Source organism: Cnephaeus nilssonii (assembly GCF_951640355.1).
Source record: "Cnephaeus nilssonii genome assembly, chromosome: 12".
NCBI classification, from domain to species: domain Eukaryota; kingdom Metazoa; phylum Chordata; class Mammalia; order Chiroptera; family Vespertilionidae; genus Cnephaeus; species Cnephaeus nilssonii.
In genome coordinates, this window is record NC_137083.1 from 66,185,508 (window position 1) to 66,212,214 (window position 26,707).

The 26,707-nt window shown below is 45.4% G+C and overlaps 2 protein-coding genes and 1 pseudogene across 3 annotated transcripts in view; 1 reads left to right on the forward strand and 2 right to left on the reverse strand.

Moving 5' to 3' along the window:
* The window catches only part of LOC307108558 (hyaluronidase-4-like), a 132,177-nt gene that overhangs the window by 96,784 nt on the left and 8,686 nt on the right, over positions 1-26,707 (reverse strand). The gene's annotated exons all lie outside the window — the stretch shown is intronic.
* On the reverse strand, positions 1,874-19,153 carry HYAL4 (hyaluronidase 4; the record flags this gene model as incomplete). Its single annotated transcript, XM_079786638.1, has 3 exons — positions 1,874-2,894; positions 7,515-7,604; positions 18,203-19,153. 3 exons carry the CDS (start codon positions 19,151-19,153, stop codon positions 2,499-2,501), a joined length of 1,437 nt encoding a protein of 478 aa, XP_079642764.1. The 3' UTR covers positions 1,874-2,498.
* LOC307108038 (elongation factor 1-alpha 1-like) lies at positions 14,788-16,072 on the forward strand (annotated as a pseudogene). The gene has a single exon. The product of its transcript is annotated as an elongation factor 1-alpha 1-like (transcript).

A 26,707-nucleotide genomic window follows, 5' to 3' on the forward strand; every position in this document is an offset into this window, starting at 1 on the left:
TTCTTTTTAAAACTGAATGTTATCTCTTTGTACAAACATACTATACTTTATTTAGCAAACCCCATGTTGATATACATAAGGGTTCTTTATTTCTCCTTGATTTTTTTTTTTGCATTTGTTTCTTGACAATACCAACTTCTAAAAAAAATTTTTTTAAATTGATTTCAGAGAGGAAGAGAGAGGGAGAAAGAGATAGAAACATCAATGATGAAAGAGAATCATTGATTGGCTGCCTTCTATTTGCCCTCTACTGGGGATCAAACTCGAAACCCAGGTATACATCCTTAACCAGAATCAAACGCAGGACCCTTCAGTCTACAGGACAATACTCCATCCACTGAGCCAAACCAGCTAGGGCAACAACTCTTATTTGTCCTGTAGAGTTCCCTAGGTTCTGAATTTTTATCATTACATCCTTGATGTGTTGCTTTATATTTTTCTTTGTTTTTTATGTTTCCTGTGAATTGGTGGAGACAGATCAGATTTCAGTTTGATTTTTATAAGGATTTCTTCTTAACTGATACTGACACCTACTTTACTTAGGTGGTGTGTAATGTCTGGTTTTGTCTTTCTGTGTGATGTTAGCAGTCATTGAGAATCAGTGCCTAGATCCATTAAATCATAGAAACTGCAAAATGGTTGTATTCTGTCATACCTTCTTCAGTCATTGGTTTCAATAAGATAAAGTGTCCCTTCCTCCACTATTTGGTTACCCTGAGATATAGTTCTTATAGAAAAAGTATAATAAATGGTTGATTCTTTCCCTTTATTTACCTGTTTTCAGAGTAATGAGTTGGTTCTTTAACATTCTTCAAAGGTTTTCCTCTTGTATCATTTTGACCTCATGGTTTTACATATAATTAACTCATTTCAACCCACTGCAGCTATTTCTTTAGTTATTTTCAAATCTCCCCTCTCTGTCAGTAGGAGACTGACTCTAAGTTAACAAGTGAGCATTTTTTAAAAAATATTTTATTGATTTTTTACAGAGAGGAAGGGAGAGGGATAGAGAATCAGAAACATCGATGAGAGAGAAACATCGACCAGCTGCCTCCTGCACACCCCCCACTGGGGATATGCCCGCAACCAAGGTACATGCCCTTGACCAGAATCGAACCTGGGACCTCTCAGTCTGCAGGCCGATGCTCTATCCACTGAGCCAAACCAGTCAGAGCATGAGTGAGCATTTTTGTACAATCCTAGTGACCATTGATAGCATCCTTGTTCTATGATATAAAAAGATGTTCCAGACTCATCTTGTATGTTTCCCTCTCTTAGGCCAGGAATCAGACATTTTCCTAAGAGACCTTGGTATTTTTAAGGGTAAATGATATTTATATATTTAGATTAGGAGAGCTCAGGCAATGTTGGTAGTAGATTAGCTAAGTAAGTGAACAGTTTTTCTTCCATGTGGTCAGAAAAAAGCACTGACTGCCTAAAACCAGAATCACTGTACTTGTGGGTTATGATTCTATGTCAATCAGTAAAAGGAGCCCAACCGGTGTGGCTCAGTGGTTGAGCATCAACCTAAGAACGTAGAGGTCACAGTTCGGTTCGATTCCCGGTCAGTGCACATGCCTGGGTTGCAGGCTCGATCCCCCATGTGGGGCGTGCAGGAGGCAGCCAATCAATGATTCTCTCCCATCATTAATGTTCCTATCTCTCCCTTCCTCTCTGAAATTAATTAAATATATATATATATATATTTCTTTTTGAAAGAAATTTGGTGCAAATAAGTCTTCTGCAAAAGACACCAACTGTATTTTCACTCACAAGGCTCAAGCTTCCGGATCTAGGCAAGGTCAGCCTAGGCGAGCATGAGTATGACCCTGAGGCCTTTCCCAGAGTTTAGATCCCCAGGGTCTGTGAGGGAGGGGCTCCGGTGGGTAAGAGGGGCCCTTATTGGAGCCAATGCCTGTGCACCACGTTGGGAACAGCTCCCCTTGCCTCAGTCCCTGAACCCTCCTGAGAAGCCTCATCAGGAGCTGGATCTTCGCTCCAGGAGCCCAGGACGGAGCAGAAGCTAAGGCTGAACAGGGACTCTCACTTGACCTCTTCCGGGGACCAGATGGCCAGGTCACACCTGAGGGGACCCTGTTTGTTGAATCAGATGATTGCTTAGTCATCTGTCTCTCCACTAAACTGCTAGTTGGCAAACCAGTCTTTGAAATCAGTAATTTAATATTTATACGTATACTTTACATATATATTATGTTCATATAAAGACTAAAAATACTAGCTCTAGTTTAAAAACAACGTAAACCTTTTCCAATAAGGAAAAAGAGTGCGTTGATTTTTACTCCTGGGTCTGGTTTCTTAGCTAAACTGAAGCTAAAGAGAGTGCTATGTTACTATTTATGTTAAGTGACATCCATCATGTCTTCTTATAATGCCTCTCAGTGGATTTCACAAGAGAAAGATGGTTGTAGGTTTCAGCTCTTTCCTAAATGACTGCTCTAGAGACCACACAAGTGCCTTTGCACTCAGTTGGCTCACAATCAGATGCTCGAATAACCTGCTAAAACCAGCAGACACAGCGTTCCCAGTGAGCCAGGGGAAGGGGAAACCCCGGGGCAGGTATCAGCAGTCTCCACGTCTCTGCAGTCAGCCCCCTCGTAGCCCTGATAACAATGACAGGAAAACTTCTCCGCCATCCCTGCCAGGTCTGCATCGGATGCTTCTCCTTTCACATTAAATTCTCCGTCCTCAGAGGCCTCTATGTGGTAACTTGCAGGGTTCAAGTGGAGGTAATCCGGAGCTCTCCACGCCTTCCGAACGCACCTCCCGTTATTCCTGCAGAGGCGAAGGCTGCACATCTCAGCGGCTCTGGTCACGTTGACGATGTAGCTCCCTAATTCGGAACTCACAAACCGCTTCACCTGTGTACAGTTGCCCTAGACATGTAGAAACAAACGCTGTTAGTGTGTGTGTGGGTTTTGCTTTGTGTTTTTTGTTTGTTTGTTTGTTTTTTGGGTGTGTGTGTGTGTGTTTGGTACTGATAGGGTTAGAGCATTCTAGGTCCAGAAAACAGCAATTGAAACCTGACAGCTTGCTTCCAGTTGCTCAGGCAGATAGCACAGGGGACCCAGACCAGAAAGGGGGAGAAATCAAAGGGACAGGAGATGGAGACTGTGACAGCAGCGCTAACCACTGAACTTGTAAACGGGCCCAGAGTCAGCAGACGTGGCCTTGCCTTCTCCCAGTTTACATCCTTTTTCCTCCTCCTACTTCCCAACTTAATGGTGTGAAGGAAAGAGGAGCAGAGCCAGTGTAGGAACCACGCCCAACTGCTGTTCTCCTGCCGCCCTACAGGTCAGCGTTACCTTTCGCGGCTGTGCTAGAACCTGAAGCATCACGTTCTATGAATCTGTGGTTTACCGCCTGGCCTTCTGGACGCTCCTGTTAATGATGCTCAAATATCAATTCTCCTGGGTTCCAGTTGTCTGCACACAATTCAAATAGGGGAAAGCCTGGAAGCTGACTAGGGGTGTGTGTGTGTGTGTGTGTGTGTCTGTGTGTGTGTGTGTGTTTCTCCTATTATGGTTCTAAGTAAAGGCCAGCCGCTTTGTGCAGTCAGCTTCCTTATCAAGCTCTCCTCGTGAGCCACACAGGCTGGAGGGGAAATGTCACACCTGGAGAGACAGGAATTAATTCTGTCCATTTTTACCTAGATCATATGTGGACAGAGAAGGCTTTTAACCTTATAGTGTCACAAATAGTTTCATGGACAGTATCTTAGTAGCAACAGATTAAGGCTATAAAATTTGAATAAAAGATGATTATGAACATTCAAAAAATTCAATTTAACAAAAATTGCTGAGGGTACAAGTTAAGATAAAATACATTGCACTACAGTGATATAAACACACAACATCTAGAAATACAGAAGAGATTGTGATTAATGTGGATTACGAAAAACTAGGAAGACTTCTTGGAGTAAATAGTGTCTGAGATGGAAGGAATTTGAAGAGCCATGTAAGTCTTATTTTAAATGCTATTAATTTTTAGCTTGTTTCTCCCTAGAGGAACAATAAGTTCAATGTGAGGATTAAAAAGTTACTGTCTGTTTCTATTTCTCAAAATAGGATATCACATATTTTATGTGATTGTTGAATGTAAGGGCTCCAGAGTGAAACTGTGTGGTTAATGCCAGCTCGACCACTAACTAGCGTAACTAGCTATTACCTCAGTTTCTTCTTATTTCATCAGCTGCAAATAAGGATAGTAGTTCCTACCTCATAAAGGTTATTATGATTAACTAGAGGCCCGGTGCACGAAATTCGTGCACGGAGGGGGGTTGTCCCTCAGCCCAGCCTGTACCCTCTCCAATATGGGACCCCTCAAGGGATGTCCGACTGCCCGTTTAGGCCCGATGGGATCGGGCCTAAACGGGCAGTCGAACATCCCTCTCACAATCCAGGACTGCTGGCTCCCAACTGCTTGCCTGCCTGCCTTCCTGATTGCCCCTAACCACTCTGCTGCCAGCCTGTTTGCCCCCAACTTCCCTCCTCTGCCGGCCTGGTCACCCCTAACTGCCCTCTCCTGCAGGGTTGATCACTTCCAACTGCCCTCCCTTGCAGGCCTAGTCCTTCTCAACTGCCCTCCCTTGCAGGCTGGGTGCCTCCCAACTGCCCTCTCCTGCTGGCCATCTTGTGGTGGCCATCTGTGTCCACATGGGGGCAGGATCTTTGACCACATGGGGACAGCTATATTGTGTGTTGCAGTGATGATCAATCTGTATATTACTCTTTTATTAGATAGGATACCTCCAAAGCACAATGAGTAAGAATCTGAAGGTTTATGTGGCTTCTATTTGGTTTCTAGGACAAAGTTCTTTCCTTTACCCACCACTCACTTCTCTCCTTTTACTCTTGAATGTTAATTTCAACATAATTTTTGTAACACCTCTTGAAAAGGATCCCACCAAGTTTTTGATAGTCCACATGATAAAACTTACAGAATAATACAGCATGAGACTTTCATTCTCTCACTAAGTTCTTCATATAACTGTAATTCCTCAGCCTCTAAAGAATGAAAAAGGAAAATAAAAGTGCCTTCTCTCATTCCAAGGCCTTTCTCAGTCAGGCAACCACAAAAAGAAAGAATGAGCCTACAATTCATGTCATGTAATCTCTATCAGGCATAATTCAAATCAAATCCCATCAGGCAAAGTCTGGGATAATTAAAATGTATAAGAGAACAGTGGTGACCTGGGGGAGAACTTATGAAACCTTGTCTCCTGCTTTTGCTGACTATTCTTTTCCTTATGCTAGACTCCAAGTCCCTATCGGGGACTTGGTCAGGCGGCTGTGGGTGCTAACCCACGCCACCTGGATCCGTGATCCGGGACCTGGGCAGGCGTCTGCGGGTGCTAACCCATGCCTCCTGCCATGGTCCGTGATCCATGATCGTGGACCTGGGCAGCCTGCTGCAGGCATTAACCCACGCCGCCTGCCCTGCTCTGAGATCGATGATCACAGACCTGGGCAGCCGGCTGTGGGCTTTAACCCACGCTGCCTGACCTGGTCCATGATCCCTGATAGGGGCTTTGAGTCAGCTGCCACTGGCGATGGCTGACTCGAAGCCCTTATCCAGGACCTGGTCAGGCGGCTGTGGGCGCTAACCCACGCTGCCTGCCCTCGTCCGAGATCGGTGATGGTGGACCTGGGCAGGCAGCTACGGGCGCTAACCCACGCCGCCTTCCCTGGTCCGTGATCCCTGATCGTGGACCTGGGCAGGCGGCTGCAGGCTTAACCCACACTGCCTGCCCTGGTCCATAATTGGTGATGGCGGACCTGGGCAGGTGGCTGCAGGCCTTAACCCACACCGCCAGCCCTGGTCCATGATCGGTGATGGCGGACCTGGGCAGGCGGCTGCGGGCCTTAACCCACGCCGCCTGCCCTGGTCCATGATCGGTGATCGTGGACCTGGGCAGCCGGCAGCGGGCCTTAACCCACGCAGCCTGCCCAGCTCTGAGATCAGTGATGGACCTGGGCAGGCAGCTGTCCTGGTCCGTGATCTGAGATCGTGGACCTGGGCAGCCGGCTGCGGGCGTTAACCCACGCCGCCTGCCCAGGTCCGTGATCAGTGATGGCGCCTGCCCAGGTCCGCGATCGGTGATGGTGGACCCGGGCAGGCGGCTGCAGGGCCTTAACCCCTGCAGGGCCTTAACCCGGGTCCGCGTCCGCGATCGGTGATGGCGGACCCGGGCAGGCGGCTGCAGGGGTTAACCCCCTGCAGGGCCTTAACCCGGGTCCGCGTCCCCGATCGGTGATGGCGGACCCGGGCAGGCGGCTGCAGGGGTTAACCCCCTGCAGGGCCTTAACCCGGGTCCGCGTCCCCGATCGGTGATGGCGGACCCGGGCAGGCGGCTGCAGGGGTTAACCCCCTGCAGGGCCTTAACCCGGGTCCGCGTCCCCGATCGGTGATGGCGGACCCGGGCAGGCGGCTGCAGGGGTTAACCCCCTGCAGGGCCTTAACCCGGGTCCGCGTCCCCGATCGGTGATGGCGGACCCGGGCAGGCGGCTGCAGGGGTTAACCCCCTGCAGGGCCTTAACCCGGGTCCGCGTCCCCGATCGGTGATGGCGGACCCGGGCAGGCGGCTGCAGGGGTTAAGGCCTTGCAGGGCCTTAACCCGGGTCCGCGTCCGCGATTGGTGATGGCGGACCCGGGCAGGCGGCTGCAGGGGTTAACCCCCTGCAGGGCCATCACCCCGATTGGTGATGGCGGACCCAGGCAGGCGGCTGCAGGGGTTAAGGCCCTGCAGCCGCCTGCCCGGGTCCTCGTCCCCGATCGGTGATGGCGACCCGGGCAGCCGGCTGCGGGCCTTAACCCCTGCAGCCGCCTGCCCGGGTCCGCAATAGGTGATGGCGGACCTGGGCAGCCGGAGCTAACCGCCTGCCCCAGTCCACCATCATGGCTTGGATCTCACTGGCATGGGTGCTGCCCTTTCCCCGGCCATCTTTGCTGGTTTAACGTGTATATTTGCTCCTGGTTGGCTGGTGGGCGTGGCTGGTGGGCGTGGCTGGTGGGCGTGGCTTATAGGTGTAGCGAAGGTGTGGTCAATTTGCATATTACTGTTTTATTAGATAGGATAAGTGAGCAAATGGAAAACAAAAAAGCACTTAGCACAATCTTAGCACATAAACATTCAACAAATACCAGTATTTTTATTACTACCTTTTTAAAAATAATTCTTTATTGTTGAAAGTATTACGTATGCCCCCCCTTTCCTCCTACTGACCCCCTCTAGCCCCCTACCCCAGGCCTTCAGCACCCTAAGGTCCATGGGTTATGCATATATGCATACAAGGTCTTTAGTTGATTACCTCCCACCCGCCTTCCTTATTACTATCTTTAATAAAAGTTGATATTTATTGAGCTCCTTCTGTGTATCAGGCACTAGTTTGGACTTTTCTTCTAAAGCCGGTTTACTGGGGAAGCCATGAGACCTCTAGGAAAACAGAGCCAATTCTTTAAACAACATGAAGTAGACCTTCGAGGTACTGTCTTACCTTGGATGAAGTTAAATTCATGTCTCCCCAAATAACAATGCCTGCAGCTCCCAAAGCAGCACTTTCTCCAATGGTCCTGATTAGATCTTGCTAGATTGAAGAGAGTAGAGTTCATCATTCATTTGAATATAAGACAACATGCCAGGAATTAGGATTGGAGGCTGAGTTCAGTCTAATAGGATGAAACAACTTTCTATTTTCTCAGGATAACGAAAATGTTGAAAGACCCAAGGCTCAGATATTAACACTCTATAATCCTATGGACAAACCTACTAACTATTTTTAAAGAAACACATTTAGTCCAACAAGATATTATTTTAAAGACAATTAGCCTGTAAATAGCCACCAAAGGTTGTTTCATCGAACCTGCGATAGGTATACTAGTGGCCTGGTGCATGAAATTCCTGCACATTAAAGGGATTAATTAGAGGAAATATTTTAATATTTCTATTTGCCCTTTCTCTATAATAGAAATGTCAGAGATGAAAGAAAATTAGTAAAATGTATATGAAAATCTTCCTCCTGTCAGAGTCTGGGGCATGCCGTGGGACCCAGAGTCAAGTCCCTGCCCACTCGCAGCACCTCAAAATTGCACGAGATCCAGACCCTGCTGGCCCCACCCTTGTCAAGCCCCGCCAGGTGGGGGGCACAGCCTCATGTCCCCTGTCAAGCCCCACCTGGCAGAGGGAGCAGTGCCACGCAGCCTCAGGTCCCTGCTGATTGCACATTAAGGCTTGTTACGGGAACTCAGCCTCCACTGTGGGCACAGCCATCTTGTGTTACGGAAACACCCCCACCATTGTGTGTGCTGCCATCTTTGTTGCAGTGTGATAGTCAATTTGCACATTCCCTCTTTATTAGATTAGATAACCCAGAAACAGAATCCAAAAGTTTTCCTTCTCCAAATGTGAGGAATGGCTCAGATTTCTCTTTGCTAAGTTACCTTTTCAATTTGCAACACTCTGCTGAAAGCGTCAACTCTGCAGTGACTAGAAGGATTTTGTGTCATTTGGATCCCAGGACCAGGCAAAGGAGCGCAGTGTGGAGGAGCTGCAGGATCTGATGGGTCTGGCCCTTCTATTTGGTCCCTGAAATCATTTGTGTTTAATATCAGAGTACCTGTCTCAATAAACTTTATTTATGACTCATCAAGTTCTAGTAGGCCTGCCGAAACTTTTGTCAACATGGTTAAGATAGATGAAAACTGAATTTCAGCAGGGAGAATTTGGTTTTGAAACCCTAAATGATCATCATTTTCGTGTTTAAAGATTACCACGGATCCCTTGATCTCAGAGGGAAATTCAGAGTTGAATGTATGCAATTCGTTTCCTAAATGAAGTTCCTATAGCAGGTTTCCTAAATAAGTTTCTTAAATTATAAAATAGTCCCCCATTAGTTATATATGCTGGAAGATGTAATTGGGTGATTTGGTGGCAAAGAAAAGCAGAACTTTAAGCTGTATTTTGCCTGGGATATTTTATATTAATACTAGAGGCCTGGTGCACAAATTCGTGCATCAGTGGGGTCCCTCGGCCTGGCCTGCAGGATCGGGCCAAAACCAGCTCTCCAACATCCCCTGAGGGATCCCAGATTGGGAGAGGGCTCAGGCCAGGCCGAGGGACCCCACCAGTGCATGATTGGGGAGGGACGCGGGAGGTTGGCCAGCCCAGGAGGGACTCCAAAAGGGCTCCAGGGCATGTCCAGTCCGTCTCACTCCCAATCGGCTGGACCCCAGCAGCAAACTAACCTACGGGTCAGTGCATCTGCCCCCTGTTGGTCAGTGCACGTCATAACGACTGGTCGACTGGTCAACTGTCTGCCCTCTGGGGGTCAGGGCACGTCATAGCGAGCACTTGAGCGGCCTTAGCATATCATTAGCATATTACACTTTGATTGGTTGAATGGATGACCAGACACTTAGCATATTAGGCTTTTATTATATAGGATCACTACTGAAGAAATAAGTCTCCTTACCTGATACTTTCATCTGATACCACTCAAATTAATGGTTTTGCAATCTCAATTTTTAAAGTTGTTGTTTTTTTTTTGGACATTTTCAAAACGAAAAATTACTTTGGTTTAAAGTAATTTCCCTTTCAGGCGCACATCCATTTTCATTTGCAATGACCATAGCATCTGCTGAATAGGTCAGCACTAACATGACTGGAAGGGGAGATTTTGTGAGACTCAAGTGAGAGAATGCAAGTGCCCAGAATGAAGCCTTTCCATGGCCTTTTTTGGCAAAGACATAAGAGAGCGGAGCTCCTCCCTCTTAGTCACTTTGAAACATCCCTGAATACAGTGATGCCATACTCGCATGATGTCATGCTGTGATCTGTGTGGCCAAAATCCCCCACAGGCCTTCTATGAATTTCAGCGATCTCAGCTACCGTGGATATTCTGTCCTGGTTTTTTCTTTTGTCTTAGTCTTTATTTGCTTTCCTTTTCAGTTTTGGAAGCTTCTATTCAGATACCCTGAAGCGCAAAGACTCTTTTCTCAGTCATGTTCAATCTAATAAGCCCTTCAAAGACACTATTCATTTCTGTTACAGAAATGTGTTTTTGATCTCTAACATTTCTTTCTTAGAATTCCCTTCTTTCTGCTAACCTTGTTCATCTGTTCTTGCATGCAGTCTACTTTATCCATTAGAATCCTTAGCATATAAATCCTTAGCATATTAAATTTCTGGTCCAATTGTTCCAACATCTCTGCCATCTATATCTGGTTCTGAGGCTTGCTCTGTCTCTTCAAATTGTGCTTTTGCCTTTTAGTATGTCTTGGAATTTTTTTCTTGATAGCTAGACATGATTTAATTTTTCTTGATGGGCAGATAGCTCACACTGGGTAAAAGGAACTATGATGAACAGACCTTTAGTAATGTGCTAGTAAGGGGTGGGGGGAATGGAAGGGTTTACAGTGCTGTGATTAGGTCTGTCTTTAGTGACTCTATATCTAGATTGTGAACTTCACAAATGCTTTTTCCCATCTTAGGGGACAGGCTGGCTAAATATGGCTAGAGTTTGGTATTTCCCTTCTTCTAAGGGGAAGGCTGGAGCCAGCTGAAGTTGAGTTTTTCCCTTCCCCCAGATCAGCTAGCCTCTGATAAGACCCAGGTAGATTTGGCTCTGGTTAAATAGTTTCTCCTGAGAGTGCATTCCGTTAAGAACAGAAAGCTCTGGAGTATTCAAAGTGTTTCCATTAGAGTTCAGAAACTCCAAGGGAAAGGGTGTGTCTGGGGGGGGGGCTGGGGGGGCGGGGGGCGGGGGGGGGAGAGGAGGTAATCAACCAAGGACCTTGAATGCATATATGCATGGCCCATGGACACAGACAATGAATTAGTGAGGGCCTGAGGGAGAAGGAGGAGGCTGAAGGGGGTCAATGGGGGAAGAAGGGGGACATATGTAATATTTTCAACAATAAGGAATTATTTTTAAAAATAATAATAAATAAAATAAAAATTTAAAAAATAAAAATAAAAATTCCAGTGTAGACCTGGAGAGTATTATGCTAAGGTAAATAAGCCAGTCAGAGAAAGACAAGTATCATATGATCTCACTCATATGTGGAATCTATAAACAAAATAAACTGATGAACAAAATAGATCCAGAGACATAGAAAACAAACAAACAAACAAACAAACACCACCATTTCTCCTCTGCCTGACAGATGCATGTGGGGATTGTCTCCGATGTTCACGGTAAGGACCCGAAGAGCTCCTGGAGGTAATACTCACATAAGTGTACCCCTCTCCCCACTACCCATGATTGAGTCCCTAGCGTTTTTAATCTCTCAGACCTGCCCACACAGAACCTCCAGTGATTATCCGTCACCGTTCAGCTTTCCCTAATCCACACAGCAGTGGTGCCTGCAGAGGTCTCTGCTCACAGGTTTTGATGTGGTGAGTTGTGATTCTCTACATTCACCTGTCTGCCTCTCCGATTTTGAGGGCAGCCCTCCAAAGAACACAGCCCTTAGGACTCCAAGAAGAGCTGATTTTTCAGTTTGTTAAGATGAAGTGGTAACTTTCAAGCTTCTTACATGCTGGACTGAAAACCAGAAATCTCCCATGAATGCCTTTGGGTTATGGCATTGTCATTAGAGGGAGAAGGGAGACACAGCATTTACAATTTGTATTTATATGTTATTGATCCATATTAAGTAAGGAAGCTACAGAAGTTTGTCATGAAAGCCTCACCTTGCGAGGTTGATATCAGGAGAGAATATTTGTTTCTTCTCTCTTTAGTGACATTATCAGAGAGAGTTTATTGGGGCTGATTCAAAATCAGCCTTCATGCACATGTTGACTGGAGATAAGGAGAAAGTAGCAGAAGTAAATGGAAATTTCTGTACCAAATTAGCTTGCCATCAACTCGCTGAGAGCAGGGTTCTGAATGAATCAGAGATTAGCTGTTTTGGAGATCAAAAAAGCAAGGGCACTACTCAGGGAAGTCATAGTTAAGGTGCCTCAGGGAGTAGACTGGGACCACCTGAGTGATGTCCCATGAAAGGAGAAATAAAGAAAATAAAGAAAATACAAAGCCCTGGGTCAGTTGGTAGAGCATTGTCCTGATATGCCAGGTTACAGATTCGATCTCCAGATAGGGCACATACAAGAATCAACCAATGAATGCGTGAATAAGTGAAACCACAAATTGATGTTGTTCTCTCCCTTTCTTCTCTCTCTCTCTCTCTCTCTCTCTCTCTCTCTCTCTCTCTCTCTCATAAATAAAAAAAGAAAAAGAAAAGATGTAATAACAACAAGTCTCCCAGGCCCTAACATGGTATAGGGCTGTTCACCCTGCTCGTGGTCTTTGGAAGTAGAATGTATGGGTACCCAGAGGACTCATAATCCATAATCCACACTCAGGTTTCTGTCCCTGGTAAACCACAGCACAAGCACATACGGTACCCACTGTGGGAGCTGGAGAATCACTAATAAGCCTCTTTGGTGTGTTCCCAGAGGGAATATTAATCCGTTCCAGGGGAAACCATCTTGAAATCTACAGTCAAGAGAACTGCTTGCATTATTATGTGATGCAGAGATCAAATGATATCTAGGTTGTATTTATATGTAAGTAATGTAGGCAGTCTTCTGTGTGATGTGACATGTTATTGCTCTTTATCCTTCCCCCAAGCTGTGGCTACTGACAGGGATTCCATTCTGAGGTATTTCCCTCCCAAATGTAAGGCTTGAACACTTGATAAAAAGTGGTAGCTTTACCACATGCATTTCTGTAGTGTTTCCAATTCTCACACTTATTTTCTCATTTGACTTTCCTAAGACTTCTGCTATGTAGATAGGCATGTAATACTGTCCCATTTCATAGATAAACACAGTGAGACACCGAGGTCTGGAGAGGTTAATAGATTTGCTACTTATTGGTAAATCCTTTTTCTTTTAATATATTTGTATTGATTTCAGAGAGGAAGGAAGAGGGAAAGATAGAAACATCAATGATGAGAGAGAATCATTGATTGGCTGACTCCTATATGCCTCCTACTGGGGATCGTGCCCGCAACCTGGGTATGTGCCCTTGACTGGAATCAAACCTGGGACTCTTCAGGCCACAGGCCGACACTCTATCCACTGAGCAAAAACCGGCTAGAGTAGTTAATCCTTTTTCTAATCCTAATTACACACACACACACACTTTATAAAATGCAGATATCTTTGAGAAGATCAGAAAAGGAAGCCATTACTGGTCACTTATGTGTTGGTATCAATAAATATCAAGTTTCTAAAAATTTGTGGGCATGTTTTTATGGAAGCTAGAGTAAAATGGTGGTTCAACTGATGGCTTCAAACATTTGAAAATACCTTGCCACACAGAAAGTTTTCCAAATGATACAGAATGATCCCTCGGGACGGCCAAAGAAATCTGCTTCCAGATAAGACCTGACTGCTGTTCCCTCTTCCCCACAGAAGAACATGCGCTTTTCTGAGGCTGCAGCTACTCATGAAGTAGCTTTCTCTACGTCTGGGTAATGTGAAGAATGTGCCAGCAGTCTAAAATAATCTCACCGAAATGAACACTTTGTCCCTTGAAGTTTATTGTTTCTTCCTAAAGTGAATGTATTATCACCAAAGAAAGAAACTTATTTCAGCCAAACACAGAAAAGGAAAAAAAGTTTCAGAGAAGAAGGTGGTAGTTAACTTTCAATCCCAGAGTCAAGACTATTTTGTAAAGATTTAGATAACTTTTTAAAGCCTTCCTATATGATGTCTAGCATTTGTTGCTAATTTTTCTGGGTAATACAGATATCAATTCACAATAGAGGGTTTTTTTTTAATCTAGTTCTTATTTTTATATTTTTTTTATTGATTTTAGAGAGGAAGGAGAGGGAGAGATATAGAAACATCAATGATGAGAGAGAATCATCGATTGGGTGCCTCCTACACTCCCCCCATTGGGGATCGGGCCCACAACCCAGGCATGTGCCCTTCACTGGAATTGAACCTGGGACCCTTTAGTCTGAAGGCCGATGCTCTATCCACTGAGCCAAACCAGCCGGGGCTAGAGCGCTTTTTTCTTACTCATCTCATTAATGGTGTCAAAGGCATAGCATGTACTAAGTCCTCATATCTGTGCCATTCCTCTGAGGAGTAAGCCTATTCTCTGTGATCCACAGATACCTACTGGCTATGGTAGAGCCCTCCCCTGAGAGTTTCCTGAGTCTCTGCCTTTGGATGCCTAACACTCAGAACATCTCTATAGATTTATATGTTTAAAACATGCCGGAGAAGTGACACTGTAATGGTAGACAAAGAAGAACAGTGATGAACCCGTCATATCTTAGAGCACCGCTGTACCGTATCACAAATGGGAAGGCATGAGCAAGCCGCCTTACAGAAAAGTTAGGTAGAATTATTCAAGTCCAAAGGTCAGCGTGTCATTTACTTTTAAGTTTTTATTTCTAGAATTTTTTCATTGAAGTGACTAGAGTAGCCAAGGGATAAAAGGGGAGGGAAAATTAGGCTGAAAGTTTATCTATTTTAAAAGTTAACCTCATGGTTTGTGTGAGGTCTTTGGCGACGTGTGTGACTTGAGTAAAATAAACAGAATAAAACTTCTATTTGTAAGTTTTAACCTAGAATCACACAACCACCTACTAGTGATGAATTTATTACTGAATTTTAGAAACTCATACTGCTCTTACCAACTTCCCATTAGCCGTGGTCATAAAGTCAAGAATAAACCAGATGGCTTTTTCACAAAGGGTTTGCCGCCAGAACATAGGTGTTGTGAAAACCACCCCTAAGTCAAACCCAAAATGGGAAAGGAGACGCCTCCTAACAACATCTTCGTCATTGGACACCTAGATTCTGGCAAGTCTGTCACTACTGGCCACCTGGTCTACAAATGTGCTGGGAATGACAAAAGAACCATGGAACATTTTGAGAAGGAGGCTACTGAGGTGGGGAAGGGCTCCTTCAAATATGCCTGGGTCGTGGGTAAACTGAAAGCTGAGCGTGAGCATAGTATCATCACTGTTATCTCCTGTGGAAATTCGAGACCAGCAAGTATACGATGCCCCGGACACAGAGACTTCATCAAAAATATGGTTCCAGGCACATCGCAGGCTGCCTGTGCAGTCCTGATTGTTGCTGCCGGTGTTGCATCTCCAAGACTGGACAGACCCGTGAGCATGCCCTTCTGGCCTACACACTGGGTGTGAAACAGCTGATTCTTGGTGTTAACAAAATGGATTCCACTGAGCTGCCCTATAGCCAGAAAAGATACGAGGAAACTGTTAAAGAAGTCAGCATTAACAAAATGGGCTACAAACCTAACACAGTAGCATTTGTGCCAATTTCTGGTTGGAATTATGACCACATGCTAGAGCCAAGTGCTAACATGCCTCGGTTCAAGGGATGGAAGGTCACCTGTAAAGATGGCAATGCCAATGGAACCACACTGCTTGGAGTTCTATGGGCCGAGTGGAGCCTGCCCCTCCAGGATGTCTACAAAATTGGTGGTGTGGGTCCTGTCCCTGTGGGCCGAGTGGAGCCTGGTCTTTTCAAACCCAGCCTGGTGGTCACCTTTGCTCCAGTCAGTGTTGCAACTGAAGGGAAGCCTATTGAAATGCACCATGAAGCTTTGAGTAAAGCTTTTGCTGGGGACCATGTGGGCTTCAATATCAAGAATGTGACTGTCAAAGATGTTCGCCGTGGCCATGTGGCTGGTGACTGCAAAAATGACCCACCTGGGGAGGCAGCTGGCTTCACAGCTCAGGTGATTATCCTGAGCCACTCAGGTCAGATCAATGCTGGATATGCACCTGTGCTGGATGGTCACACAGCTCACATTGCTTGCCAATTTGCTGAGCTGAAGGAGAGGATTGCTCGTCTGGGAAAAAGCTGGCTGGTGATCTCAATATGGCTCCTGGCAAGCCCATGTGTGTCGAGAGCTTCACTGATTACCCTCCTCTGGGCTGTTTTGCTGTTCGTGACATGAGACAGACAGTTGCTGTGGGTGTCATCAAAACAGTGGACAAGAAGGCAGTTGGAACTGGCAAAGCCACCAAGTCTGCCCCAAAAGGTCAGAAGGCTAAATGAATAGTGGTGGAGGGACGGTCTCAGAAATGTTTGTCTCAATTGGCCATCTATATAAAAGCCTAAGCAACCTTTAAGACCACACGGCCAGAATGACCAGAATGATTGGTCAACCAGTTGCTATGACATGCACTGACCATCAGGGGGCAGACACTCAATGCAGGATCTTCCCCCTGGTGGTCAGTGCACTCCCACAGGGGGAGTGCTGCTCAGACAGAAGCCGGGCTCAAGGCTGGTGAGCACAGCTGCTGTGGCTGGAGCTTCTCCTGACTCCGCAGCAGCGCTACCAAGCAGTGGTGGCAGGCGCAGCAGGCCAGGATGAGCACGAGTGGCACAGTGCCCGGCCCCAGCTCAGACTCCTCCCTGGCCGCCTGCCGCTTGGCGCCCTGCTACATTCCTTGAGGGATCCCAGATTGTGAGAGGGCCCAGGCCAGGCTAAGGGACTTCCCCTTCCCCCCTTGCACGAATCCATGCACCAGGCCTCTAGTTTAAGTATATAGCAAAAGACTGGTTAATAATCCAATGCATTGGAAATCCTTTAGAAGGAAAGGAGGATGTTTTGTGGACCATTTGGTTCTTTTGTGTGTGTGGCAGTTTTAGGTTATTTGTTTTTAAAATCAGTATTTTTTAATGGAAACAACTTGACCAAAAATCTGTCACAGAACTTTGAGACCCATTAAAACAAAGTTTCATGAGAAATCTGTGTGTTCTTTTAGTCAACACTGTAACCTTTCATTGTACTACTTAGGTAAAAGACTTCAGAGTTGCCATGACCTATTTCTGGTGTTATATCTGCTGATACTTTAGAACTGGATAACTCTGTTAACTTTTTTTTCTGGGTGAGAACTTTGTTTCTTTCACTTTGTTCTAAAGGGAGGAATCATCTGTTTTTACATGATGAAAGCTATGGGAGGGGGTCTGTTGGTGTAACACTAAATAAGTTAGGACAGATAAGCAAAGCGTAACTTTGGTTATGTGTAAGCTAGTTTCTAAAGGCTAAATCCTGGCCCTAACTGGTTTGGCTCAGTGGATAAAGTGTTGGCCTGCAGACTGAAGGGTCCCGGGTTCAATTCTGGTCAAGGGCACAAGCCAGGGCTGTGAGCTCGAATCCCTAGTAGGGGGCATGCAGGAGGCAGCCGATCAATGATTTTTCTCTCTCTCATCACTGATGTTTCTATCTCTCCCTCTCCCTTCCTCTCTCAAATAAATAAAAATATATTTAAAAATAAAGGCCAAATTCTATAAAGTCCACCTTTACATATAAAATTTTGCAGTTACATCAATACTGAGTAAATTTGTTGGTATGGCAACTTTTAGTTTTCTAGTTTTACTGGAATGTGAATTCACATTTACGAATTCTGAGGTAGATTAAGAACCTAAAGTGAGGCTTAGATAGTATTGAGCACTGTCTTGCTATAGTTAACTGTATCCAAATTCTAGGAAAAAGAAATTATGATGGAAGTTTGGGGGGGCAGGGAGAGAATAAACCAGATGGCTAGATCTATAAATTCACCTACTTTTAGCAGATTTGCAACTCCCTTATGCCTTTAAATAAGAAAAATAATTGTGGTTAAAAAACACATACAGAAAATTAACTACCTTAGCCATGTCTACGTGTACAGTTCAGTAGTGTTAAGTGTATTCACATCGCTGTGCCTCATTCACACCTTTCCTCAAATCTGGCCTTATACATTAAAAAGAAAACACTTTCTTCCCTCTTGACATTTTAGATGGCGCCTTCCCTTGCACTTCCACATGTGTGAGCAAACTACTCCCTTTTCAGACATCCTCTCTGACCTTCAACCTGTGTACCACCAGCTGTTTCAATAACCTTTCCAACGGGCCAATCGCAAGGGAGCACAAAGTTGGGGAGCAGGTAGCCTCGTGGTTGATGCTGCACTTTAACCTGGTCCCGCCTTACTTCATTCCTTAAAAGAATAATAATGAATTAGATCATGAAAATGTATGTTGTTTACCTAAAAACTTAAGCGGATGACTAGTCAAAGGAAGACGTATGCTCCTTTCTAGCGGACCGCTAACTGGGAATTCTTCAACAACCTTAATTAACAAAGAAATGGCTCTTTTGGAGACAGGGAGGAAGTGCCCTGTCTTTGGCAAGGGGTCCCGTCTTACCTTGGAAAGAAAGCATAAAGGTTCGTCTCTGTAGTCCAGCCTTGTGTAGACGAACACAGGCAGAGCATAGTCACGGGACGTCATGGCGGAGATCCTCATGGATTCGTGCACCCGAAATTGCGAGAAGTGCAAAATGTTCTCACTGTCTCCGAGAGATTTCCTGAGGCCGATGGCAGGATACAGAGCTGCACTGCTGTTCCAAAGCCAGGCGAGCTCATTGTTCCTCAACACCTCCTTCTCTGGGCATGACCCCGTATAGTTGGGGGCATAAACATTGTAATTGTGGCAATCAGGATATAAATAATAACCCCAGAGACCATGGGGTCTGCTCTTCAGCCCCAGTTCGATGGTTTCCTTCATGAAAGCGTTTGCACTCTGTTCAAAGGCTGCTTTAGCTAGAGATTCAATGTCAGCAGCGGATACATTCTGCAGCCTATCAGAAACGAGCTTTCTTGACTTCTGTCTGTAGACATTTTTTTCGCCCCAGTTCCGGGTCCACTGAGGTCGCCAGTGTTCCCAGTCTATAACAGCGAGTCCACTAAAATCTTTAGCAGGGATATAATAATTAATATCTTGGTCAACTTTTTGTAGATGAACTTGCAGACTTGTGTTCTGGGGCAAACCCCCATTGATGGGAGCCCCCTGGGGTGTGTACCAGGGGTAGTATCCCAATCTGTCCACATAAAATATAGTGACGTTTTGTCCCCTGGCTCTGGCAAATGGGCTCCCAATCATCTGAAACATTTTCAAATTTAGCCTTATATTATATTTTATCCAACACTTATCGATTGGAGCATTCCAAGCAGCTACAAAAGGTTTCCTTTGATAAATTGGAAGCCGGGCAGGTTTTAGAGAAGAGATAGACTTCAGAAAGAAACATGTGAGCAGCCATGAGGTGAGATGCAGTGGTTGGACACAGAACTGTAATTGCCCTTCAGGTAATAGTTTCATGATAAGATGAAAATGTTATCTTCTGCTTTTATGCACTCTTGAAGACCTGTGGAAAGATGTAATTTTCTGTTAGTGGCAATTTTGAGGAAAAAGGTTCCAACATTGGATGGATATTATTCTTGTTGTTACATATTTATATTTTAAAGTATATTTTATTTAAAGGTTTTAAAGAGGCCTGTAACTAAATTGAGATATAGAAGCAAGTGTAGTAACCTAGCTTGTATTCAAGGGCAAGCAATGCAATTCAGCAAACATTCATTGAGATCAGATCCTGTGTCCAAAATTTTTAAAAATGAGTAAAATGAGGTCTTTGCCATCAAAAAAAGCTCATCCTATCTAATAATCCTGTCTAATAATAGAGTAATATGCAAATTAACCATCACTCCATGACAAATATGGCAGCCCCCATAGCCACAAAATGGCGGCGCCCAGTCCCCTCAGTCCCACTGCTGGAGTGTCCAGCCTGTCCACAGGAGCAGCGAGGCTGGATCCGCCTCCCTGCTCCACCACTGCTGCAGTGTCTGGGCCTGTCAGCCCCGCCGGGGTTGGGGGGGACAAAGCAGCGAGGCTTGATCGCCCCCAGACACGGCAGACAGAGCCCGGACAGCAGGGCATGGAGGCTTCCTTAGCGTGGTGGCAGCGGGGAAGACCCAGGCCCAGCAAACAGAGCCCAGACAGCAGGGCTTGGAGGCTTCGTTCACAGGGTGATGGCGGGGGAAGCCCCAGGCCAGGCAGACAGAGCCTGGACAGCAGGGCATGGGGGCTTCCTTAGCGTGGGGCAGCGGAGAAGACTCAGGCCCGGCAAACAGAGCCTGGACAGCAGGGCTTGGGAGCTTCCTTAGCGTGGCAGCGACGGGATCACCCTCAGGCCCGGCAGTCAGAGCCCAGACAGCAGGGCATGGAGGCTTCATTTGCAGGGTGATGTCAGGGGAAGCCCCAGGCCCGGCAGACAAAGCCTGGGCAGCAGGGCTTGGGGACTTCCTTAGCGGGGCAGTGGCAATGGGAGCACCCCCAGGCCCAGCAGACAAAGCCTGGAGAGCAGGGATTGGGGGCTTCCTTAGCATGGCAGTGGTGGGGAAGTCCCCAGACATGGCAGACAGAGCCCAGACAGCAGGGCTTGGGGGCTTCCTTAGCGTGGCAGTGGCGGGGAAGTCCCCAGACATGGCAGAGAGAGCCCAGACAGCGGGGCTTGGGGGCTTCCTTAGAGCAGAGGCAGCGGGAAGATGCCCAGGCCCAGCAGACAGAGCCCAGACAGCAGGGCTTGGGAGCTTCCTTAGCATGGCAGTGGTGGGGAAGTCCCCAGACATGGCAGACAGAGCCCAGACAGCAGGGCTTGGGGGCTTCTTTAGAGCAGAGGCGGTGGGAACACCCCCAGGCCCAGCAGACAGAGCCTGGACAACAGGGCATGGGGGCTTCCTTAGTGTGTCGGTGTCCTCAAAGCCCCCAGGCCTGGCAGACAGAGCACACTGCAGGGCATTGGGGCTTGCTTCCCACGGCGCATGGCAGAGGCAGGCAGAGAGCAGAGAGCAGGGCATGGGGGCTTCCTCTCCATGGCTGCAGCGAAACCTCCAGGCCCGCAGAGAGCAGAGAACCATGGGGATTGGGCCTAAGCCATCAGTAGGACATCCCCTGAGAGCTCCTGGATTGTAGAGGGTGCAGGTTAGGCTGAGGGATCCCCGTGCACGAATTTCGTGCACCAGGCCTCTAGTGATCAAATAAAGATGTAAAATATAACCGTTCTCATTTTGGAAAACTCATCCAATCCTAGGCATCATGCTTAAATACTCTATATTTAATCTGGTAGTAACTTTTTAATTATTTCATTAAGTAAGCCAAAATGTCCAGCTGCTTTTCCAGCCTTCCTTGCAGCTAGGAAGGTCTGTGACCATGGCTGGCCAGTTAGACACATTCTATTCCAGAGCTGGAATTGAAATCTTGGGAATCAAGAGTCTGAACGGTGGCAGCACTGGTTGTGAAAGAAACTCCAGTGATCAGGAGTGACGGTGCCTGCCAGGGCTGCCAGAACCTCCATCACGGTGTTAATGTTCAGTGGCGGCATTATCCTCAGGGGGCAGCACTTTTCTGCTCAAGTCAGCGATGTTTTGTTTTGGTTGCTTAACACTGGGAACTCTGTTTCACAGCAGATCTTTCCCTGGAATATGTGACTTTTGAGTATTTCCTTTAACCAAGCTGATCACCTGTTATGATGCCTGTTATATGTCATTGTCATATTGTACCACCAGCTGTCACCAGCCAAACCTTATAGCATTCTCAGGCCTAGACAGTGAAGTAAACAAAAATTTTAAATGATTTAGATGGCCCTCACTGGTTTGGCACAGTGGATAGAGGTCAGCCTGTGGACCAAAGGGTCCCAGGTTTGATTACGGTCTAGGGCACATACCTTGGTTGCAGGCTCTTCCCTGGCCCAGGGTCCTAGTCGGGGCTCGTGCAGGAGGTAACCAATCAATGTGTTTCTCTCACATTGATGTTTCTCTCTGTCTTTCCCTCTCTTTTCCATTCTCCTTAAAAATTGATTAAAAAATAACTTTGGGGGAGGATAACTAAATAAATAAATGAAATAATTTATATGAAGTCCTATAACTAAGGATATAAAGAAACCATGTTGAGACTGGTTGAAAGGGGAGAGACACAAACAGGCTGGTCCCACACCCACGTGTGGCAGTTGTAAAACTGGAGGGATATCTCAGCTACAAAAGTCCTTCCGAAGGAGAGAAGGGTCTGAGCCCCAGGCAGAGCTCCCCAGCCAAGAACACCAGTCTGGAAAAGGAACTCACATAACATCGGGCTGTGACTATCAGAGGGGATTCCATCCATTTAGCTGAGCTGGAAGTAAGGCTGCTGAAAACCCAGCTGGTCTCTAAAGAGCCTGCACACAAACTCTCACTCACAGGCACGCCCTTGGGCTCTGTCAGTGATAGTGGCTCTGGGGGCATCAGGCACACAGAGAAAAACTGAGCTGTGAGGCTTCAGGGCGAGTGCTAGAAATGCGTCCACCATTGTCCCTATGTGGAGCCCTCCTTCCTCATGACAGCCAGAGGCCATCTTTCTTGTGCTGAGTCCTCCACCAACCAAATCTGAATCTGCATTAGCCTGATGCCCTCGCCTAGCTCCACCCTGCTGACTCCCTGAGACCCTGCCCAACCAGGAAGGTTTGAAAACCCAAGGCAGATGGTGGTTCGCCTCAGAGTACCCTGAGACTTTTGCTGAGTGACCTCAGGCTCAGCAGTGGTGTCAAATTTGAATCTGAACTAACCTGGTGAAGACCACTTGCCTCATTCTGGTTATTACCGGAAACCTTGCTTCACCCAACTCGTGTACTTCTACAGGCTGTCTCAGCAGCCAAGACTTACAGGCAGCCAGCCTGGGCCCATGACAGCCTTTCTGAAAAACTCTCAAGAAATTCCACTCAGGGTCAGGAGGTGCCACAGACACACAGGGAGAAACTGCGATGTGTGGCTTCAAGATGAGGACTGGAGGTCTGGCTGCCATAGTCCCTGTGTTGAGCCCTTATTCGGGATGGCCAATGGACTCCCTATTTCCTGTGTTGCGCCCTCTCCCATCATAGTGAAATCTGAAGTGGCATTAGCTGGGTAAACTCCACTGGCTTTTCCCTGGCAGCCCCCTGAGGCCCGGCCCCACCCAATTCGCTCAAACTCTAAGGCTTTTCAGAAGCTGAGCTTTATAAGGAGCTAGCAGGTAACAGCAGGTCTCAGGTGCCTTGAGTCCTTTGCTGACCTGTCCCAGGCACAGTATGGATAGTCGCTGGCCTCGGTTCTCAGTGTGGCCTCTCCATGGATGTCCAGGCCAAGCACAGGCAGCTACCAACCACAGATCGCTTTGAGAGCCTAATAGGCAGCCCAGGCCTGTCACAGGCAGCATCTAACATTGACCTGCGCTGGAGGCCCTCCCAAGAGGTCCCAGAAACAACACACACAGTAGCTGACTGCAGCCCACAGCAGAGCACAATCCAATGTGCTCAACAAGTGGCACACCAAAAGAATAATCTCAGGTAAACTCAGCAGAAACCAGATCCCACTAGGGCAAATTCTGTTCCATGGGGTCAGCCCTACACAGCAGCTCATATACTGTGGTCATGGCTGAACCTCACAGTCAGTCAGCCTGAGGGTCAATCCCACTGACAACAACCGTTGAGGCTCAACTACAACAGGAAGAAACACACCACCCACATGAGTGGCACTCTTGGAGCACCTGACTCAGGTGACCAGTGCGTCTGTGCCACTGAGCCCCACAGGCCACCTACTACATAAGACTACACTGCCAAAACTGGAAGATGTAACTGATCTACTTAATACATAGAAACAAACACAGAAAAGAAGCCAAAATAGGAAGATAGAACATGTCCCAAATGAAAACATAGCAGAAATCTACAGAAAAAGAACAAAATAATATGGAGACAAGCAATCCATTAGAAATAGGTTTCAAATCATTGTTTATAAGAATGCTCAAGAAACTTAGTGAGAACTTTCACAAAGAGATATTAAGAATGAAACAATATGTGGTGTGCATGAAAATGAACCAGTCAGAAATAAAGAATACAATAACCGAAATGAAAGATACACACAGACTAAAAGAAATCAATAGGAGATTAGATGAAGGAGATCAAAATAGCAATTTAGATCACAATGTAGCAGAAACTCTCAATCCAAACAATAAAAAGAAAAAAATAATTTAAAAACAAGATATAGATTAAGGGAACTCTGAGACAAGATCAAGCATACCAACATTTGCATCATAGGGGTGCCAGAAGGAAAAAAGAGAAAGCAAGGAATTGAAAACATATTTGAAGAAACAATCACTGAAAGTTTTCCTGCCCTGGTGAAGGAAAGAGACATACTAATCCAGGAAGTAGAGAGTCCCAAACAAGATGAACCCATGGAGTTCCAAACCAAGACACTTTGTAATTAAAATGCCAAAGGTTAAAGACAAATAGAGAATCATAAAAGCAGCAAGAGAAAAGCAGTGTGTTATCTACAAGGGAACTCCCATAAGATTGCTGATTTCTCAACAGAAACTTTTCAGGACAGAAGGGACTGGCACAAAACATTCAACGTGATGAAAAGCAAGGACCTACACCCAAGATTACTCTAAACAGCAAGGCGATCATTTCAAATTGAAGGAGTGATAAAGAGCTTCCCAGACAAGAAAGAGTTAAAGGAGTTTATAACCACCAAACCAGTATTATAAGAAATGTTTCAGGGACTTCTTTAAGAAGAAGATGGGGGGAAAAAAGAACATAAATATTACTAATTAAATGGCAATAATTTCATACCTATCACTGATTATTTTAAATTAAAATGGATTAAATGCTCCAATCAAAAGACATAGGGTAGCTGAATGGATAAGAAAACAGTACCCATATATATATGCTGTCTACAAGAGACCCATCTCAGAATGAAAGATACACAGACTAAAAGCAAAGGGATGGAAAAAGATATTTCATGCAAATATCTGACAAAATAGACTTTAAAATCAAGGTTATAATGAGAGACAAAGCAAGATACTACATAATGATTAAGAGAGCAATCCAACAAGAGGATATAACCCTTGTAAACACTCATGCAATCAACATAGAAGCACCTAAATATATAAAGCAAATCTTGATGGACATAAAGGGAGAGATAGAGAGTAAAACAGCCATAACAGGGGATTTTAATACCCCATTGATATCTGATCTTCCAGGCAGAAAATCAACAAGGAAACAGCGGCCTTAAATAACACATGAGATCAGATGGATTTAATTGATGTCTTCAGAGCATTTCACCCCAAAGCAGCAGAATATATATTCTTTTCAAATACACATAAAACATTTTCTAGAATAGGACACATGTCAGAACACAAAACAAGTCTCAATAATTTTAAGAAAATTAAAATCAAGTCCATAATGGTACAAAACCAGAAATCAATCACAAGAAAAAAAACTGAAAAGCACACAAAGACATGGAGGCTAAATAACATGTTACTAAATAATGCATAGGTTAACAATAAGATTGTGGACAAAAAACGGCCACATAGTAAACCTGATAAGCTCAGGGGAGGCCTGTGTAGTGGCCTTACAGACTCAGAGACCTAACGTAACCACATAGGATGGTCTGAAATAAAAACTTTTTAACTGAAAGCATTCATGCAATCAACATAGAAGCACCTAAATATATAGGTGCATATACCCATTTATGATGTGTAGTCATATCCTAGGCTAGACTCTTCCCTGAGAAAGTTAATCTTCACCTTAATTGACCCTGTCTACTATCTTTTGTATCTATGATAACATAACTTTGGAATGTAAAGGTAAGTTCTCTTTTTCTGGACCCCTCAGGGCAATATGACCATGCCAAAGCAGACACTATAAGTCCTACAATTGGTATTGTTATTGTGTTAATTTTGACTGTTAACTATCCTGTACCCACCTATGTAAAAGATGTACATGTCTATCATTTTACTTTTTATTCAATCCCAGAGGTTTCCCCACTTTGCTTTCTCTCAACTCCCTAATCTATCACCAATAGGCTTCATGTACCACAATCTCATCTTCTCCCTTTTAAAAAATAAAGTGATCTAAGCTTTATTTTATTTTTTTAAATGTTTTTATTGATTTTAGAGAGAGTGGAAGGGAGAGGGAGAGAGAGAGAGAAACATCAATGAGAGAGAAACATTGATCAGCTGCCTCCTACACACCTCCTCCCGGGGATAGAGCCAGCAACCCAGGAATGTGCCCTGACCAGGAAATGGAACCCTTGTACATGGTTGGTGGGATTGCAAATTGGTACAGCCAGTATAGAAAACAGTTTGGAAGTCCTCAAAACATTAAAATAGAACTGCCTATGACCCAGCAGTGCCACTTTTGGGTATATATACAAAGAAACCCAAAACATTAAAATTGAAATGATATACACACACCCCTGTATTCATTGCAGCATTGTTTGCTATAGCCAAGATATGGAAGCAACCCAAGTGCCCAGCAATAGAGGATTGGATAAAGAAAGTATGTGTATATATAATGGAATACTATTTAGCCATATAAAAGGATGAAATCTTACCATTTGTGACAACATGCATAGACCTAGAAGGTATTATGCTAAGTGAAATCAGTCAGACAGAGAAAGACAAATACCACATGATTTAATTCTTATGTGGAATCTAAAAAACAAAATAAATGAATAAACAAACCAGGAACATACTCAGATACAGATAACAAACTGAGGATTGCCAGATTGGAGTGGGTTGTTGGGCTGGATAAAAAAGTGAAAGGATTAAGAAGTACAAACTCGTAGTTATAAAATAGCCAAGGGGACATAAAGCACAGCATAGGCAATATATTCAATAGCGTAATAACTGTGGTGTCAGGTGAGTACTAGGATTATTGAAGGGTCAGTTGATCTACACTAATAAAAGAGAAACATGCAAATTGACCGTGCCTCCGCTATGCCCATAAGCAATGCCCACCAGCCAATTAGAAGCAAGTATGCAAATTAGCCCAACCCAGATGGCTGTGGCCACGGAGCAAGCAGGAGGCTT